This window comes from Meriones unguiculatus, chromosome 1, assembly GCF_030254825.1.
Source record: "Meriones unguiculatus strain TT.TT164.6M chromosome 1, Bangor_MerUng_6.1, whole genome shotgun sequence".
Classification (NCBI taxonomy): Eukaryota; Metazoa; Chordata; class Mammalia; order Rodentia; family Muridae; genus Meriones; species Meriones unguiculatus.
The window spans coordinates 24,811,035-24,828,355 of record NC_083349.1 but is presented as its reverse complement, the minus strand read 5'-3'; the positions used below and the strand labels follow the sequence as shown (position 1 = coordinate 24,828,355).

The 17,321-nt window shown below is 52.4% G+C and overlaps 1 protein-coding gene across 4 annotated transcripts in view; it reads left to right on the top strand.

Annotated features, from left to right (window-relative positions):
• The first annotated feature begins 9,602 nt into the window (after window positions 1–9,602).
• Scyl1 (SCY1 like pseudokinase 1) overlaps window positions 9,603–17,321 on the top strand; it is a 13,953-nt gene continuing 6,234 nt past the window's right edge. For 2 of the 4 annotated variants that reach the window (XM_021638366.2, XM_021638364.2), the window contains exons 1-8: window positions 9,603–9,803; window positions 10,155–10,295; window positions 10,467–10,816; window positions 11,167–11,257; window positions 11,354–11,509; window positions 15,097–15,255; window positions 15,961–16,068; window positions 16,594–16,707. In XM_021638366.2, coding sequence (XP_021494041.1) covers window positions 9,693–9,803; window positions 10,155–10,295; window positions 10,467–10,816; window positions 11,167–11,257; window positions 11,354–11,509; window positions 15,097–15,255; window positions 15,961–16,068; window positions 16,594–16,707 — 1,230 coding nt within the window. In that variant the 5' untranslated portion in view covers window positions 9,603–9,692. Of the gene's footprint in view, window positions 9,804–10,154; window positions 10,296–10,466; window positions 10,817–11,166; window positions 11,258–11,340; window positions 11,510–15,096; window positions 15,256–15,960; window positions 16,069–16,593; window positions 16,708–17,321 lie in introns of those variants that run through there. The other 2 variants (XM_060384774.1, XM_060384780.1) reach the window with 2 other exon arrangements.

Below are 17,321 nucleotides of genomic sequence, written 5' to 3'. Positions count from 1 at the left end.
GAGTCCAGGACAGCCAGGGCTGCACGGAGAAACCCTGTCTCAAAAAGATAAAACTAATTAATTATGTATATAAGTCAGATCCCATGAGAGATGGCTGTGAACCGTATGTGGTTGCTGGGACTTGAACTCAGGACCTCTGGAAGAGCAGCTAGTGTTTTTATCTGCTGAGGCATCTCTCCAGCTCTCCCCTTCCCCCCCCCCCAAAAAAAAAAAAAAGAAAAAAAGAAAAGAATGGCTTTGGACTTAGGAAACAGGTTGCAAGAAATAGTTCGGCAGTTATGTGCCTTTTTAGAAAACCAAGCAGCACACAGGGTGAATTTGCTCTGCTACAGATGATGTTTTGACATTGTTTTCAAGCAAAAGCACACGCTGGGCTGAGCCGAAGCTGAGCTGTGCAGGTGGCCCTGCCAGGAAGGAGGTGTGGGGAAGGGGAGTCCCGGTGGGCTCCGGAGGAGGGTCATCTTCTCGCAGGTAGTTAGGACGGGCTGCTTAGGAGCAAGGACTAGCTCTCCCTGGTCCTCTCTGGTGCTGTCCCTATGGGTAAAGACGGAGGCAGGGGCTAGGCAAGGGCGCAGATCGCGGGGTGGATGAGGTGGGGGGTCTGGGGTGGTCCCCAGAGCCGTGTGGGTGACCCGGTGGAGCCTGTGAGGAAGTGCTGCTCCGGCCATGTGGCTCTGACCGCTGCTGACTGATGATGGGACAGCAACCTGGCAGCCAACCCCTCCCCATTACCCGCCTTTGTTCTTCAAACCCCCCTTTTTGCTCCTCAGACCCTGCAGTTTTCTTGGGAAAGAAAACTCACCAGCACTCCCCGAAGATGGCATCAGAAAGGAATGGAGTGGCCACCCTGAGACCCAGTCTCCCTCCTGAGCCCGAGGGACAGTGGGGTTCTATGACTTCTCCCGCAGAGTCCATCCAACCCCGGCAGAGAGGGCAGCGACCAGAGCATCGATTCCACCCGAGTTGGAGACTGTGTTGTTATTGTTGTTTGCTGTATTTTCGTCTTTGGGGTTTTTGTTTTGCTTTGTTCTCTTTTCGTTTGTTTGTGTTTATTTCTGAGAGAAATAACATGAAGTTGGACGGGTAGGAAGATGGAGATCCAGGATGTGAGGATTTGAGAAGAAACATAATTAAAATGTTGTATATGAAAAACTAAGCCAGATAGTGGTGGCACACACCTTTGATCCCAGCGCTCTGGAGGCAGAGGCAGGTGGATCTGAGCTTGAGGCCAGCCTGGTCTACAGAGTGAGTTTCAGGATAGCCATGGCTACACAGAGAAACGTTGTCTTGAAAAAAACAAAACAAAAAACACCAAAAAAAAAACCCCAAAACCACCACCAACAATTAAAACACATTTAAATATAACTACGTCATTTCCTGTTCACTGTCCTCCCTCAAATACTTCCCACACATCATCATCTTTACTCAAAGAATTCATGGCCTCTATTTCTTCAATGATTGTTACATGTATATATGTTATGTAAGTGTGTGTGTGTATTCGTAGGTATTTACCAAGTAGGAACTGAATTGGGGTTCCGTACAGGAGTGCAGGATCGTACAGACAGCGACCCCACCTTCCCTGGGCAGCTGTTAAGTGACCATTCGTCCCTGGAGAGGGGCGGCCCCTTTGTGCCTTGTAGGCTGTCTCTCCGCACCCCTTCCCCCAGGGACTGTTGGTGGACCCAAGCTTGTGAGGGTCTTTCTCAGATACCCACAGGTTAGTGATTTATCCTGTGGGGCACAGGGAGCATGTAGCCAGTGTGGAGGTCAGGAGCCATCCTGCAGGAACCGGCTTTCTCCTTCCACCGCGGGAGTCTGGGGATTAAACTCACACTGGATGACAAGTGCGTTTACTGAGCCAGCATACTGGCCTAATTAGAGTTCTCTGATGCCCAGGAGACAAGAACTTCATGTTACCTGAGAAGAAAACACGGAGAGCCTGCAAGATGGCTCAGTGGATTAAAGGTGCTCGCTGCTAATCCTGATGACCTGAGTTCAATCCCTGGGCCCCCGATGAGAGGAGGGACCAACTGCTGAAGGATTTCGTTGACCTACACACAACAGTGGCACATGTGTCTACACACATACAAACACAGACACACAATTTAATGTGTGTATATGAAAATATATAGTGTGTATATAAAAATGTTTAATAAATATTATATAAAAAAGTAAATAAATTTAAAGGATGTGGAGACAGGGAACAGGGGACAAGGGTGCCTCCTTTATCCATCCTGGCTGGATTACTCTCCCTCAGAGAAGATGCTGGGAGGTTTGGGAATCATTGGGTTTCCAGGGTGAACACACAGTGCTGGACCTGTTTCCTTCCGTGTGGATTCCATGTGGATCCAGGCCGGAGAGAGACGGTTGTGGCCTCTGTCCACACAAGGCCGCGCCCATTCTGCATGCTTCCAGTTCTCACCAGCTCTCTCTGAGCTACAGCGGGAGCCCAGATGCCCAGCACATTCCCCTCACCCTGGGCGCTGTCTCTAGCCTCCTGGAGCTGAGCCTAGTGACTGTTGGCAGTTAGATGTCAGCTAGGTGAGCTCATAAGACTTCCTAGAGAGGGTGTAGGGAACCTCAGACACCTCAAGACCAAGTTCTCAGCACAGGGACAAAGAAAGGGAAGGGAATAAAAGACAAAGAGAAAGGAGAAGGGGAAGAGGCAGTCCTCTCCCTGGGGAGGAGTAAGGTAGGGGAGACAAATGTGGCCCATAGGAAAACGGCAGTTTATAAGGGTAAAATGGAAAACACCATGTCAGGATGAGGTGTTTAATTTTTTTCTTCTTTTTCTTGAGGCAGGGTTTCTCTGTGTAGCCTTGAATGTCCTGGACTCACTTTGTAGACCAGGCTGGCCTCAAAGTCACCTGCCTCTGCCTCCTCAAGTGAGTGCTGCAAATACAGACATGCACCACCCTGCCTGGCACCAAGGTGTTTAATTTTAACTGGGCATGTTAAGTAGGTGAGAGAAAAAAAATGGGGCTTTTGATTGCTGGACTTCAATACTCTGATAGCTGGACCTCGGTGGTCAGCCTCAGGAGGAGGAAGTGGCCAAATAAGGGACGTAATCTAATGGTTTTTTAGCAAGGCAGAGAGAATGGGGAGAAGGGCGAGGCCAGCCAGAGCTGTGTTTGCTAGCTGGCTGGTGTCCCTTCAGAAGGCACCTCGGACAGACTCACACATGAGAAGATGGGCGAAATCGCCACAGTGAGAGGACAGGAGACGCTCAGACAGGCTCCTCAGGACCAGCTGTCCACCCAGCCTCACTTCCAAGTCCCTGCCCCCTTCTATTTTTTATTTGTTGAGACAGGGTCTCACTGTGTAGTTCTGGATAGCCAGAACATGGTATGTAGACCAGGCTGGCCCTGAAAGCACAGGTCTGCCTACCATTGTCTTCCGAGCGCTGGGATCAGAGTTAAGAGTGTTTACCTACACCCGACTCACCATTGCTTGCTCGACTCTATTTATTTCATGTTTAATCAGTGTACCGGTTATATAAGGGTTTATTATTCAGCAATGATCAAATTAAGGTAATTAACAGGCTCAGCAATTCCAACAGTCATTTCCTTGTTGTGATAACATTCAGATAGCCCCATTATAACTGGCCTTCTCTTCTCTTTTTTTAATTTAAAATTTAAAAATGTATTTGTTTTGAGACAGAGCCTGACCCTCTACGCCAGGCAGGCCTTGAACTCACAGAGATCCAGCTGCTTCTGCCTCTGCCTCTTGACATACATCAACATACCTGCCTCTTTCTTCTTTTAAATTAAAGCTTTATGATTTATGTTCCTGTGTCTGGAAGTTTACGCCCTGTGTAGTGCCAGGGAAGGCCAGAAGAGGGCGTTGGAACCCCGGGAGCAGGAGTTTCAGTGGTTTGTGAACCGTTTGCTGAACAATACGCCCCTATGTCAACCGGCACATACATACGTGCAATGGTTTCGTGGCCGTTATACATGAAGTAGATAAAATCAAGCAAGCAATGATGAGGAATCGCACACACTCTGTTCTTCTGGAAGAGCAGACAATGCCCCGAACGGCGCCATCTCTCCAGGCCCACCTCTCACCTGCGTTGGCCGTTGGCCTTGGCTCTGGAAGCCCGTCACCTCTGCCCAGGCCTAGCCACAGGCCACGGAGCCGCTCCCGACTGCTCTCCGGACTCCAGTGTTCCCATTTCTGCCCCTTCCCAGGCCGCCCCTGACAGATGTTTAGAACTTTCCGGTCTCCTCACAGCACACGATTTGATGGCTCTTCATCTCCTGCTCAATGATCAGCCGGATCCTGAGGTGACACAACACTGTCCTTCCCCACCTCCAGCCGAAGCGTCCTTCCACCTCTCCTCACAAAAACCACCGCCAGGAAAGATTTTTATGTGCAAACAAGTGCCATTGGCTAGTCCCCTCCAAAAGAGATGTTGGCATACCATCTGCTGTGGGTAGGTATAAGACTCTTCGGGGACCCGTGGGGCACGCTGAAAATGAGTGCCTTGGAAAAATTCTGCTTTGGGCTTTCTCCCTTTGCATTAAAAGGAGTGTGCCGTTTTGTTTTAGTTTGAGAAGTCCTGGGAGGCCTAGAACTTGACGTATGGACCCTGGCAGGTCTGTGCAGGTGTGTGCAGGTGAGTACCGCTGCCCACAGAGGCCAGAGGTGTCCGGTCCCCTAGTGCGGGGAGTGGATGAAGTCCTGAGTGAATGTGTGTTGTTGGCATTGACAGGAGCGTGGCCATGTCAAGGACTCCGGTGCCTCAGCCCCGTGGAATTGCAAGACCTTTCCTGGGTCAGACTCAGAGGAATGGCAAGGCCTTCCCCTGGTCTGAGGGTGAATACTGGTGAATGGTGTGCCTTTGGCTAGCGCATGGCAGAGGGAGTCACCTGCTGCTTCCTCAGTCCAGATGTTGACACCGTATGCAGAATTGTCTTCCTAGACGAGTGCAGCCTGAGCCCCTGCAGAGACCTCTTAGAGAGGCTGGAGAGAGACTGCCCCCTCTCATTGGTGCTGTGAAGAGCAAGCACGCTGAGTTTCTCAGCTGCCCTCTGTGTGTCTCCATCAGAGAATTTGGCCTGGGCTACATCCAGGCACTAAGTAGCTGAGGGAAAGTTGCCCCTGGCGATAAGAGATGAAAAAACGCCAATTTCTTTCTGTTATTGATTTGTGCGTTTGTGGTGTGCGCATGCATATGGAGGCCAGAGGTCATCGGATATGGCTGTCTAGCTTTTTATTTGGCTGGAGCTGGCTTGCTGGTAAGTCCCAGGGATCCTCTTGTCTCTGCCTCTCCAGAGTTGGGATTCCATGTGAGTCCCTAGGCCCCTATGATTGATTTCTTATTTTTAATGATTTATTTTTTAAGATTTATTTATTTTATGTATATGAGTACTCTATCTGTATGTTCACCTGCACGCCAGAAGAGGGCACCAGATTTCATTATATGTGGTTGTGAGCTGCCATGTTGGTGCTGGGAATTGAACTCGGGACCTCTGGAAGAGCAGCCAGTGCTCTCAACCTCTGAGCCATCTTTCCAGCCCTCTATTATTAATTTCAACTCTCCTGCATTTGGAGATTGCACCCAGCATTACTTCTACAATAGTTATTTCCTTCCTTCCTTCCTTCCTTCCTTCCTTCCTTCCTTCCTTCTTTGGTGTTTTAAGACCAGGTCTCCCACAGCTCAGCCCAAGTGAACTCACTCTGTAGCTGGGAATGACCTTGAATTCCCGGCCCTTCTGCCTCCACCTCCTACCACACTCAGCTCTCTTATTTCTGGGCTTGGTTTATAAATTATTCTCAGGATTGTTCCATATGCATTTGAAAAGGACATTTTCCCACGCTGATAATTTTTTTTTTTTTTTTAGGCTTTTTGTTTGTTTTCTTTTTCAAGACAGAGTTTTTTTTCTGTGCAGCCCTGGCTGTCCTGGAACTCGCTCTGTAGACCAGGCTGTCCTCAAACTCAGCTCCCTTTGCCTCTGCCTCCCAAGTGCTGGGACTAAAGGGTGTTCAACACCACCGATGGCCTGGCACTCATCTTTTAGTTGTAGACGTGTGTGGGCTGGGGATATGCCACAGACGGTAGAGGACTTACAAGAAGACCCAGGCTTACGCCCCAGGGTCAAATAAGGTCCTGGTGGTGCATGCCTGTAACCCCAGCATCTCAAGACTCCTGATAGGAGCAGAAGATTGGGCAGGCAAGATGGCTCAGCCAAAAAGGGCACTTTCTACCAGCTCTGATGACCGTACTTTGATCCCCGGGACCCTCCTGTGGAAGGAGAGAACCCGCTCGCTCCTGCAAGTTGTTCTGATCTCTACAGAAATGCTGTGAGGCCCATGAACCCACACATGTACACAAAACACACATGTACAGAACTAAATAAATGTAATAAAAAATCTTAAAGAAGTTCAAAGCCATCCTCAGGTCTGTGTTGAGTTTGAGGTCAGCTTGAGCTACCTGAGACTGTCTCAAAAGCCACGTTTTTTCCTTCATCACAGGATGGAATGTTAAGTTTTGCCATCAGAGTGCCACGAGAGACATTTCTAGAAGTGGTTGGGTTTCTGGCTTTGCTGTGTTCCTTCTGCTAGCTTAGTGACCGGGTCATCTTCCAGCTCCAATCTCCTGCAGGAGGGCACTGTGGCCAGAACCCATGCTCAGCTTGGGGATTTGGGGGGCTTCTAGAGATGCTTCCTGTCGTAGGGTTACTATTGTGGTTAAACCATGACCAAAAGTGACTGGAGGAGCAAAGGTTTATTTGGCTCACACATCCTGAGTCAGTCATTGAGTGAAGCCAAGGCAGGAGCTCAAACCAGGTAGGAGCTGGAGTGGGAGCTTTGGTGTCTTTGAAAACTCAGTTATGTTGTGTAAACATGGTTTTGTTTTAATCCCAGGTGTGGATATGAGGCTGCTTTAGCTTGTCCACGGCAACAGACTATTTGTCTCGTGCAGACTCTGAGAAGGGCGCGATCTTTGCCAGATGCAGAGAGTTTAATTTTGAGAACTCTGGAGAGGAAGAAAATGCCAGATCCAGGAGAGGGGAGGGGGTGTGGGATGGGGGCAGAAGTCTCTGAGAAAGAAGAAGACTGCGGATGCTTCCCCCTGCTGCTCCTGGTTCCTGTTGATGCCGTTTGATGAGAAGCTGGAGATATCCTGAAACAAAGATTTGCCCCAAGGAACCCAAAGACCCTAGTCAGTAGGAAACAGCTAAAGAGAACTACACCCCTTCTCCCTACTAACCTTCTTTCTCTCCTACCTAGTTTGGGGTGTTGGAAGAGATTGGGGTGAAGAAGGGAGGTAGAGGCATAAGGAAACCAAATAAAACAACAACAACAACAACAAAATACAGTCCAGGTAAGCTGATGCAGAGGGCTGTGGAGGAATGCTGCTCACTGGCATTCTCCTCAGACCTTGCTCAGGCCTTGCTCAGCCTGTTTCCTTATAGAACCCAGAACCACCAGCCTCGGGATGGCAGTACCCACAGTGGGCTGGGCTTCCTCCATCAATCATTAATTAAGAAAATGGCCTATTGGTTCATTTGCAGCCTTTTCTTTTTAAGATTTATTTATTTATTAGTTTTTAGGTTTGTTTTTGTTTTTGTTTTGTTTTGAGAGAGGGTTTCTTTGTGTAATAGCCCTAGCCGCTTTGGACTCACTTTTTAGAGTGGGCTGGTCTTGAACTCACAAAGATCTGACTACCTCTGCCTTCTGAGTGCTGGAATTAAAAGCGTGCACCACCATGCCCAGCAGATTTATTTCTTTTTCTGTGCATTGATGTTTTGCCTGAGTGGATGTCTGTGTGAGGATCGGATCATCTGGAACTGAAGTTACAGAGAGCTGTGAGCTGCAGTGTGGGTGGTGGAAATTGAACCTGGGTCCTCTGGAAGAGCAGCCAGTGCTCTTAACCCCTGAGTCATCTCTCCAGCTCCTACAGGGTTTTTCTTAGGAAGGCAATTTCTCAATTGAGGCTCCCTCCTCTCGGATAATTCTAACTTATGTTAAGCGGACCTAAAACTAGCCAGCATGCTTCCCTCACAGTTTCCCAAGAAACAAAGATCATTTTCCAGCATGTTCTCCTGGGGCCAGCACAGCACACAACCAGCCATTTTGTCTCTAACAGGATCTGAATTTCTGACTTGGGGGTTGGAAGAGGTTCTATGTCTGTTTCAACTTAGAGGCTACTCCCTCTGCTCTTCAGGTATTTATTATTTATCTGAAGAGAGGTATTGTCTAACACAGGCTGGCCTCAGTGAGAGTGTTCAGGCGAGAGCTTGACACACGGGCACTTGGAAAGTATCACCACCATCGTCACTAACACCAGTATCACTGTCATTGTCATTATCCTCATCATCACTACAGTGTGATTAAAGCAGGCCTACGGGTGCTCCAGAAGAATCTGTGTATCTTGCATATGTCTAATCCCATTGACATAGGTACCCTATTCATAGGTTACAGGTGTTAGGATGAGAATATCTTGGGTAGCATTTTTTAGCCTATTAATCTTACGGGATAGGTAGTACTATTCTACCCATTTTCAAGCAGAGAAAACACACATAGAATAAATTACATCAAGTTTTATTTACTTATTTTTAAAGATTTATTTTATTATGACTATCGTGTCCTGCCTGCATATACAACTGCAGGCCAGAAGAGGGCACCAGATCTCATCATAGGTGGTTGTGAGCCACCATGTGGTTGCCGGGAATTGAACTCGGGACCTCTGGAAAAGCAGAGTGCTTTTAACCTCTGAGCCATCTCTCTAGCCCCCTGGCTTCAAGTTTTAACAACGAGACATGCTCTATTTTATGTGCTTTGAAGAAGAATATGTGACATGGTATAAGTGCAAATATTTGACTGTGTGAAAGAAGAGCTGAGGCTTCTGGCTGTCTGTATGTCTGCCTTGGGTGTACAGATGCCCACGGAGGCCAGACGGGGGTGTTGGATCCCTAAAACTGGAGTGACAGGCAGCTGTGAGCCCGCAGAGGGAGATGAGAGACATTTCTGGAAGAAGAGGTTTTGTCCCTGGCTTTGCCATGTTCCCTCTGCCAGCTCATTTCCAGCTCCAAGCTCCCGCAGGACACTGTGGCCAGCACCCATGCCCACCTCGGAGATACGGAGTGCCTCTAGACGCCCTAACAACAGCTTCCCAGGGGTCCCAGGCCTGTCAGGACGTTTGCAGCATCCCTTGCCCGCCTCAGCCTCGACCCCACTCTCAAGGTCACCTTGTACCTTTGCTGTAGTAACTGCTTAAGTCACGCCCGAGCCCGGAATCTGCCTGCTGGCTGGCTGAGGAGCTTCTCTGGCTTAGACGCAATCATTTCCCCTCGCAGCTCCTACTTCCCCATCTTTCCTATCTCTCTATCTCTCTATCTCCCCCCACTCCCCGTGCTTAGATAGGCTCCGCTGCCACCCTCCCGTTGTGATTCAGCCCCCTCCAACTGTTTCATTCCATTTTTCTATCTCTACAAGGCCACAAGCTTGGAGAGTTCAGGCGACCAGCCACCGGGTTGAGCCCACAGCGGGCGGGTCAAGGCTCTGACGCCCGTTCCCCGACGCCCATCCCACTACGCCCCGCCCGGGAAGACCTGCCTTCAGTCCCGCCTCCATCCCCAGAGCCCCGCCCACAGGCCAGAGTGGCTCCGCCCTCGCCCCGCCCCGCCCCGGCTCGGGCGGCCGGAGGACCCGGAGTGGAGGCTCCCGAGCCCACGGCGGCGGCGACGATGTGGTTCTTTGCCCGGGACCCTGTCCGGGACTTCCCGTTCGAGCTGATCCCTGAGCCTCCCGAAGGCAGCCCGCCTGGACTCTGGGTTCTGCACCGAGGCCGCAAAAAGGTGAGGTACGGTGCTGCTCCGCAGGCCGCGGCCGACCTCGGTCTTTCCTAGTCTGTGTGCCGGCCCCGCTGCGTCGCGCCGGGCCTGACGTGGCGACGACTAAGGCTCCCGGCAACGGGCTGGGGAGCGGGGCGAGCAGTGACGACGTGGCGGGCGGAAGGACCGAGGGACGGACAAGCAAACTGGACGGGGTCACGTGGGCCTGGCCCGCTCCGTAAGGGCCGTCCTGGGGCGAGACCGGCTGGAGTCCCTTCCCTTCTGCTCTGGAGACGGCCTCGGAGCTGGTGAAGCCCAGGAAGGCTGGAGTGGTCACCTGGTCCGTGCCTCTCAGGTTGCTGTGTTCTCCATCAGGCCACAGGCAGCGCCGTGTCCATCTTCGTGTATGATGTGAAACCCGGAGCTGAAGAGCAGACCCAAGTGGCCAGAGCTGCCTTTAAACGCCTCAAAACTCTCCGGCACCCCAACATCCTGGCCTATATCGATGGGTTGGAGGTACCTGTTGCCTGATCTGCCCATCTTACTCTCCTCTGGCCCTCACTTTGTACCCAAGTGCTTCAGCACCCTCAGATTTGGTATCTTCTCCACTACCTCTTTCCCTATCACGCTCCTCATCTTCCCTCCCTCGTCTGGGAGCTGTACCCTGATACTTTTTTCCTTACCCAGACAGAAAAGTGCCTCTACATCGTGACCGAGGCTGTGACCCCACTGGGAACATACCTCAAGGCAAGAGCAGAAGCGGGTGGCCTGAAGGAGCAGGAGCTGTCGTGGGGGTTGCACCAGATCGTGAAAGCCCTCAGCTTCCTAGTCAACGATTGCAACCTCATCCACAATAATGTCTGCATGGCCGCCGTGTTCGTGGACAGGGCTGGCGAGTGGAAGCTTGGGGGTCTGGACTACATGTGCTCGGCACAGGGCAACGGCGGGGGACCGCCCAGCAAGGGCATCCCCGAGCTTGAGCAGTACGACCCCCCGGAGCTGGCTGATAACAGTAGCAGAGCTGTCAAAGAGAAGTGGTGGGTGCCTGAGGCCATGTGCCTTGATCTGCCCTGCGCTGGAGGCCCCCTGCAGCCCTGGGACCCCTAGGCTAGATGGGAAGCCCTTGGCCTTTGCTGCCTGCCTGGGAAGGGAACCAGGGTCTCAGGAGGACATAGTCTAGGGGTTCTGTGCCTCTGAATTTGTGTGTTGGAAGCAGATGTCCGTTCTTCTCTGAGCTTTGCCTTTTGTCGTTGTTGTTCAGTGGGGCCGAGGGGTCGGTGGGGGGCACAGCCGGGGCCTGTGACCCGGTGGGTACCAGGCAGCTCAAGCAGTTTGGAGGTGGCACTAATGCCGGGGATCCCTGAACAGCTCTGGGTTACCGCCACAGGTCAGCAGACATGTGGCGGTTGGGCTGCCTCATCTGGGAAGTCTTCAACGGGCCCCTTCCTCGGGCAGCCGCCCTGCGCAACCCCGGCAAGGTAAGTGTCCAGCCCCTGCTGCCTCTTCTGTGCCAGGCCCTTCTTCCTTGCCACACGGCCACCACCCTTTCTTTGACATGGAGCTGTCTCCCACAGATCCCCAAATCCCTGGTGACCCATTACTGCGAGCTGGTGGGAGCTAACCCCAAAGTACGCCCCAACCCGGCCCGCTTCCTGCAGAACTGCCGGGCACCCGGTGGCTTCATGAGCCACCGCTTTGTGGAGACCAACCTCTTTCTGGAAGAGATTCAGGTGAGCTCCCAGCTGCTGTGGCCTCTCACCTGTGTTCTGGCATCTCCCACGCCTGGATCGTGTGGGGACAAGCAAGGACAGCAGAGTTACGCCCTTTGGGTGCAAACACTGGCTGTGGCCTCTTGTCACCTTGTGACTTTTCATGCCTGAAGTGATCATAATGCCTCCTTCACAGCAGCCTGGCCAGGCAGAGAGTGTGCATTCAAAGCACACAGCACAGTCCTCCTTGGCATCTGTGGGTGTTCTAGTTTGCTTTCTGTTGCTGTGCTAAAACCCCCTGGCCAAAAGCAATTTGGTGAGGGCTTACACAGTCACAGTCCATAATGAAGGGCAGTCAGGGCAGGGACTCGAGCCAGAGAGGCCAAGGAAGGATGCTGTTGACTGGCTTGCTTCAGTTTGCTGTCTTATCCAACCCCAGGGCCACTGGCCCAAGAGCGGCACTGCCCACAGGGGACCGGGCCCTCCCACATCAGTCGTGAATCATGACCATGTCCCCTACAGGCATTTTCTGATGGTGGCAGTTTTTCAGTTGAAGTTCCCTCTTCCCAGATGTCAAAAAACTAACCAGCACGGTGGGGAGTTGGCTCTCGGACTCCTGAGAATTGGCAGGTGTTCCAGTCCTCGATAGGAAATGGCACAGTATTTGCATATAATTTATATCTTTCCATAGTCTTGTGTGTGTGTGTGCATGTGTGTGTGTTGTGTATACACGTGTGTAAGGAGGTGGACATGCCTGTGTGCAAATGTGCCGAGGCCAGAGAATGATACCAGGTGTCCTGCTCTGTCCCTGTTGCCTGGTCCGCATTACTCAGGGTCTCGCTCAGGCTGGAGCCAGGCTTTCCCAGTGATCCTTCTGTTTCCACCTTCGTAGCACTGGAGTTAAAGGTGTCTGTGGCTTTTTACATGGGTGCTAGGGTTTTGAAGCCAGGTCCTCACGTTTGCACAGCAAGCGCTTTTACCCACTGAACCATTACCCTACCTCCCCCCCCATATTCTTTGAATTATCTGTAGCACCTTAGATGCTTCCTGTGCTGTGTAAATAGTTACTGCACTGTGATGTCTGGCGTATTGTGGAGAAAAGTGTCGTGTAGTGTGTGGCACAGACAGTGCTTTCTTTCCTGACGTTTTTGATCTCTGGTTGTTGAATCAGCTCATGGCGGAGGCAGATAGGGAGGGCTGCTGCATAGAGTCGGGCACACAGCAGGTGCTTAATGACTACCCAGTCACCTCAGCGGCTCCCCGCCTACCAGGAACTCCATACCTGCGCTGTTGCTCTGTTCCTCTGTTCCTCTGTTACTCGTGGGTGCCCCACAAAGTGCTGGGGAGGAAGGAGAGTCAGACCTCCCCTCAAGGACCCAGCAGGGAGTAAACAAACAGGTCCCCATCTCTGGGAGCTCTCATTGCGGGAAGGGAAAACGTAATGAGACGTTAACGAGAAGGCCCGTGCTGTGCTCCCCGAGTAAGCGCTGAGGGAAGTGACCAGGTGCTCGGAGCGTCCCCTCAGAGAAGTGTGCTAGGACCTGAGAGACTCGGCTAGGAGCCATGTGGGGAAGATGGTCCTGGGAGAAAGAAGACCACATGGGAAGGGGGCGCCCTCTGCGTCACCTCTGAATCTCTGGCCATGCAAGGGAGAGAGAGCATCCAGCAGCTCTTATGGCACCATAGTGACGAAGGACTGAGGCCGTCCTCTGAGTCAGGAACTGGGCCGGAGGGTGGCAGGCCTGCCCAGGAGCAGGAGCAGAGTGAGAGTTGGGGTGCAGCAACAAAGGAGGCTGGTATCTTTTCTTGTTTTCAGGCAGCGTGTCCCTGTGTAGCCTTGACTGTCCTGGAGCTTACTGTGTAGACCAGCCTGGCCTCAAACTCGCAGAGATCCTCCTGCCTCTGCCTCCCCGAGTGTTGGGATTTAAGACCTGATCCACCATGTCTGGTACCGAAAGTTTTGTATCTCAAAGAAGCAGCTGCGTTTGCAGAGCCTGCTGTCCCCTGGCCAGCCTGGGGGCAGCGGAAATGTTACACGCAGTCCTCCTCACATGGCTGGCTCTGCCAGGCCACCTGTCCCCTGAAAACGTGCCGCAGAGAAAACGGGCTGTTTCTGGCCAACCCCCAGGGGAGTGTGGGAATTTGGTGCCAGGGTAGACTGTGAAGAGAACCCTCTGTGACTCTCTGGAAGCATGGCCTTGGCTGTGATTCGGTCTCTTTGAATGGTACTTGTTACCTCCCCTGGGAGTGTGTTGGGTGGGAAGAGCTTCCTCCCACACTGGACTAAGCAGCTCTAAGCTGCATGGCATCCCTCACCTCAGGGTCATGCCTCTGGGCCAGGCTGTTCCTGAGGGTGGTGGTAAAACAGAGGGCACAGGGGGTTTGAGGTAATGGCCACCCACCCATACACTTGTTTTCCTTCTCCCTGAGGCAGGGCCTCATTGTGTGTCCCTGGGTGTCCTTGAAGCCTTAAGCCTGCCTTGGTCTCCCCAGTGCTGGGAAGACACGTGTTCCACGCACAGCTTCTGGCTATGGTGCCCTCAACCCTCATCGTCTTCTTTTGTAAATGGGGGATGACAGCGTCTTTCTGAAGGATGCAAGGTTACGGAGGCGTGCTGGTCATTCTAAGCTGTGTGTCTTTAAACAAGCTTCCTTTCTGTCTGTGCTGCAGCGTGCTTGTTGGTAAAATGTTTACCGACATTTTCCTTTCCTTCCTCATAAAGCTGTGGGGAGAGTTATCTGAGATACTGTGTGTGAAGATTTTAGCTTTCAATCTGTGCTAGGAAATTTGCATGGTAGGTATTACAGCCTCAGGGTGAGGGTACCCAAGAGTAACAGGCTGTTGAGCCTGGCTTGGCTCAGGTCTGGTGGTGGACTGAGCCTGTTCCCTGGCTTTTTCTATGACTCTCCAGAAACTCCACCCCCTGCGCACAGCCAGGCCAGGGAGCCAAGTAAGACCCTTCCCAACTTGAGCTTCAGTTTCCTCACATGGGTTGTTGTGAACAGCAGAAGACAAGCAGATGAAGGGTTTAATTTCCCGAGTGATGGATTACCTTACAGGTTACCTGACAGGGATAGCAGGGATGTTCACTAGAAGACTCTGGCTGTGCGTCAGGCCCTGGGTTTAACGCTATAGCCCAGGCTGCTGTGAACTCATTGTGTTTGCTGTGGTGGCCTCCAGCTCTAAATAACCCCCCTCCCCTTTTGGTGTTTTGAGACCTGTTTCTCTATGTATCCTTGGCCGTCCTGGACTGCTCTGTGGACCAGGCTGGCCTTGAACTCACAGCGATCGACCTGCCCCTGCATCTCTGAGTGCTGGGATCAAAGGCGTGTGCCCCCACATCCCGTTCTAGATACTCCTTAGCACTGGTGTCAGGGTGTGGTTGGTCAGACCTGGCTTGCTGGCAGCTCTTATGAACATTTTCAGAGTGGTAGTAGAGCTGGTAGGCCATTTTACAGCTGAGGAGGCCACCCATGATCACCCCCTAGGAGGAGAGCTGGGCTCCTGTTGCTCCTGTCCCTTCAGGCTGGGGTGAGCCCTGCCCTCACCCAAATGTGGAGAGTGTATGGTGTGGCTGTCCCCATCAGCCCTGTCCGTGCTCCCCCAGATTAAAGAGCCCACTGAGAAGCAGAGGTTCTTCCAAGAGCTGAGCAAGAGTCTGGACTCCTTTCCCGAGGATTTCTGTCGGCACAAGGTGCTGCCCCAGCTGCTGACCGCCTTCGAGTTTGGCAATGCTGGGGCCGTGGTCCTCACGCCTCTCTTCAAGGTAAGAGGGGCCAGGAGCTGTGGGATCCAAAGACCTGGGGGGGGGTACAGCTCCGGGTAAGAAGCATACTCAGGGGAGACTCAAACCCAGTGCCCTCAGGACAAGCCCAGGGCACCTGGCCAGCAGCAGGGAGACTAGGGGACTTCTTGCCTTAGGAAAGGACAGTCCCTGTGCTTCCAAATTAGTTTGCTTACAGACCCTTTTCTTCGGAGCTGTTGCTCCGTGTCTCCAAGCCCCAGTAAACTCCTTGCACTCCACCCTACTCTCCTCACGGCACTCAGCTCTGACTTTAGGGGCTAGATCGTCCCTTCTGCCTTAAACTCCAGCTAGCCAGTGCCCATAGGCTCCTCCCCATCCCAGGAGACTCTTTACCCTCGTCAGGACTTGCTGGAAGAGTCTAAAAGGCAGCCATCAAATTCTGTTTAATTGGAACCCTCAGAAATTGTGAGCAGAATTCTGTGTGCATGTGGCAAATAGGCAGCACTTTATGGGGGGGCACCGAGTTTTCAACAGCTGCCTAAAACACGGAGGACGGTTAAAATGAGAGTTGCCTGACACAGAGTGTGGGCCAAGGGCCTGCTGAGGAAATGCTTCCTCCACCATCAACTCATCCCTATCCTGGGAAGCCAGCAGTGAGCCCAAGCAAGTTGAGGGAAGTTGCCGTAGCCCAGTGGGTGTGAAGCCCCTTTTCTGCTCCTTCCTCAGGTGGGAAAATTCCTCAGTGCTGAAGAGTACCAACAGAAGATCATCCCCGTGGTGGTGAAGATGTTCTCCTCCACTGACCGTGCCATGCGCATCCGCCTCCTCCAGCAGGTATACGCCTCAGCCAGCTTCTCTGCCCAGGTCCCCTTCCCAGACCCCATCCTGGCTCCCACCACCCCAGCCTTAGGCAGGCTGTCAGAGCCTGTGCTTTGGCCACACAGGGACGATAGAAACCCCTACTGTGAGCATCACACAGGTGAAGGGCCAGGAAAGCTCCCAGGAGATGGAGTGGGCCCAGGGTTTCTTGCAGCCTTGGGACAGTCCAGACGCAGTCACTTAGGTCCTCTAGAGTAGGACACAGTTTCTCTTGTCAGCCCCAAGAGAGCTGGAGCAACAGATTGTTGACATCTAGGTTAGAGAGTCCTTATGAGCCAGAAAGAACTGGTGACTCCCAGGGGCCAGGGACCAGTTCCTGTCCAACTGTCAAATGCACGTCCCTCCTGAGGACACATGCATGAGTGGGGCTCAGGAGGCTGCCTGGTGGCCAGTGTCTGTACCGGAACAACCAAAGCCAGGGTGGCCCTGAGACTTTGGTGAGGGTACAGCTATCTTCTCCTGCCCCACTCGGGGCCACAGATGGAACAGTTCATCCAATACCTCGACGAGCCAACAGTCAACACCCAGATCTTCCCCCATGTCGTTCATGGCTTCCTGGACACCAACCCCGCCATCCGGGAGCAGACAGTCAAGGTGGGTGTAATTAAGCCCAGAGTGGCTACTCCTTGTCTCCCAAGACAGGAAAGTGGTTCTCCCTGGAACACACACAGGCCTTGGTTTGAACCTAAGGGTGTGGTGGGAGGGTCCATATGTATGCATGCTGCCAATCCAGGCCCTGGGGACAGCCCTGAAAGCAGGAAGGATTCGGGGTACTCAGCCTGTAGTCCTCTCAGCCGACGCCAAGCAGCTCCCAGGGCCTGGCTGGCCCCACACTGGGACACAGAGCACACTGGCAGTTAGTTCTGTCCTTGAAGGGGACAGACAGTGGGGCCTGGCAGACAATACACAGAAGATGTGTGTTTCATTAGAAAGTGAAAGGGATGAAAGACTCTACCCATCAGGGCATCGAAGGAGATACTGAGACTCATAGCCAAACTTTGGACAGAGTGCAGAAAACCTTATAGAAGAAGAGGGAGATAAAAGGACCTGGAGGGGACAGGAAACCAACAGAGCCAAAAAACCTGGGCCTAGGAAACCTGCAGAGACTGATACTCCAACCAAGGACCATGTATGGAGAGGACCTAAAGTCCCTGCTCAGAGGAAGTCCATAGGCTGCTCTGTTTCCAAATGGGTTCCCTAGTAAGGGG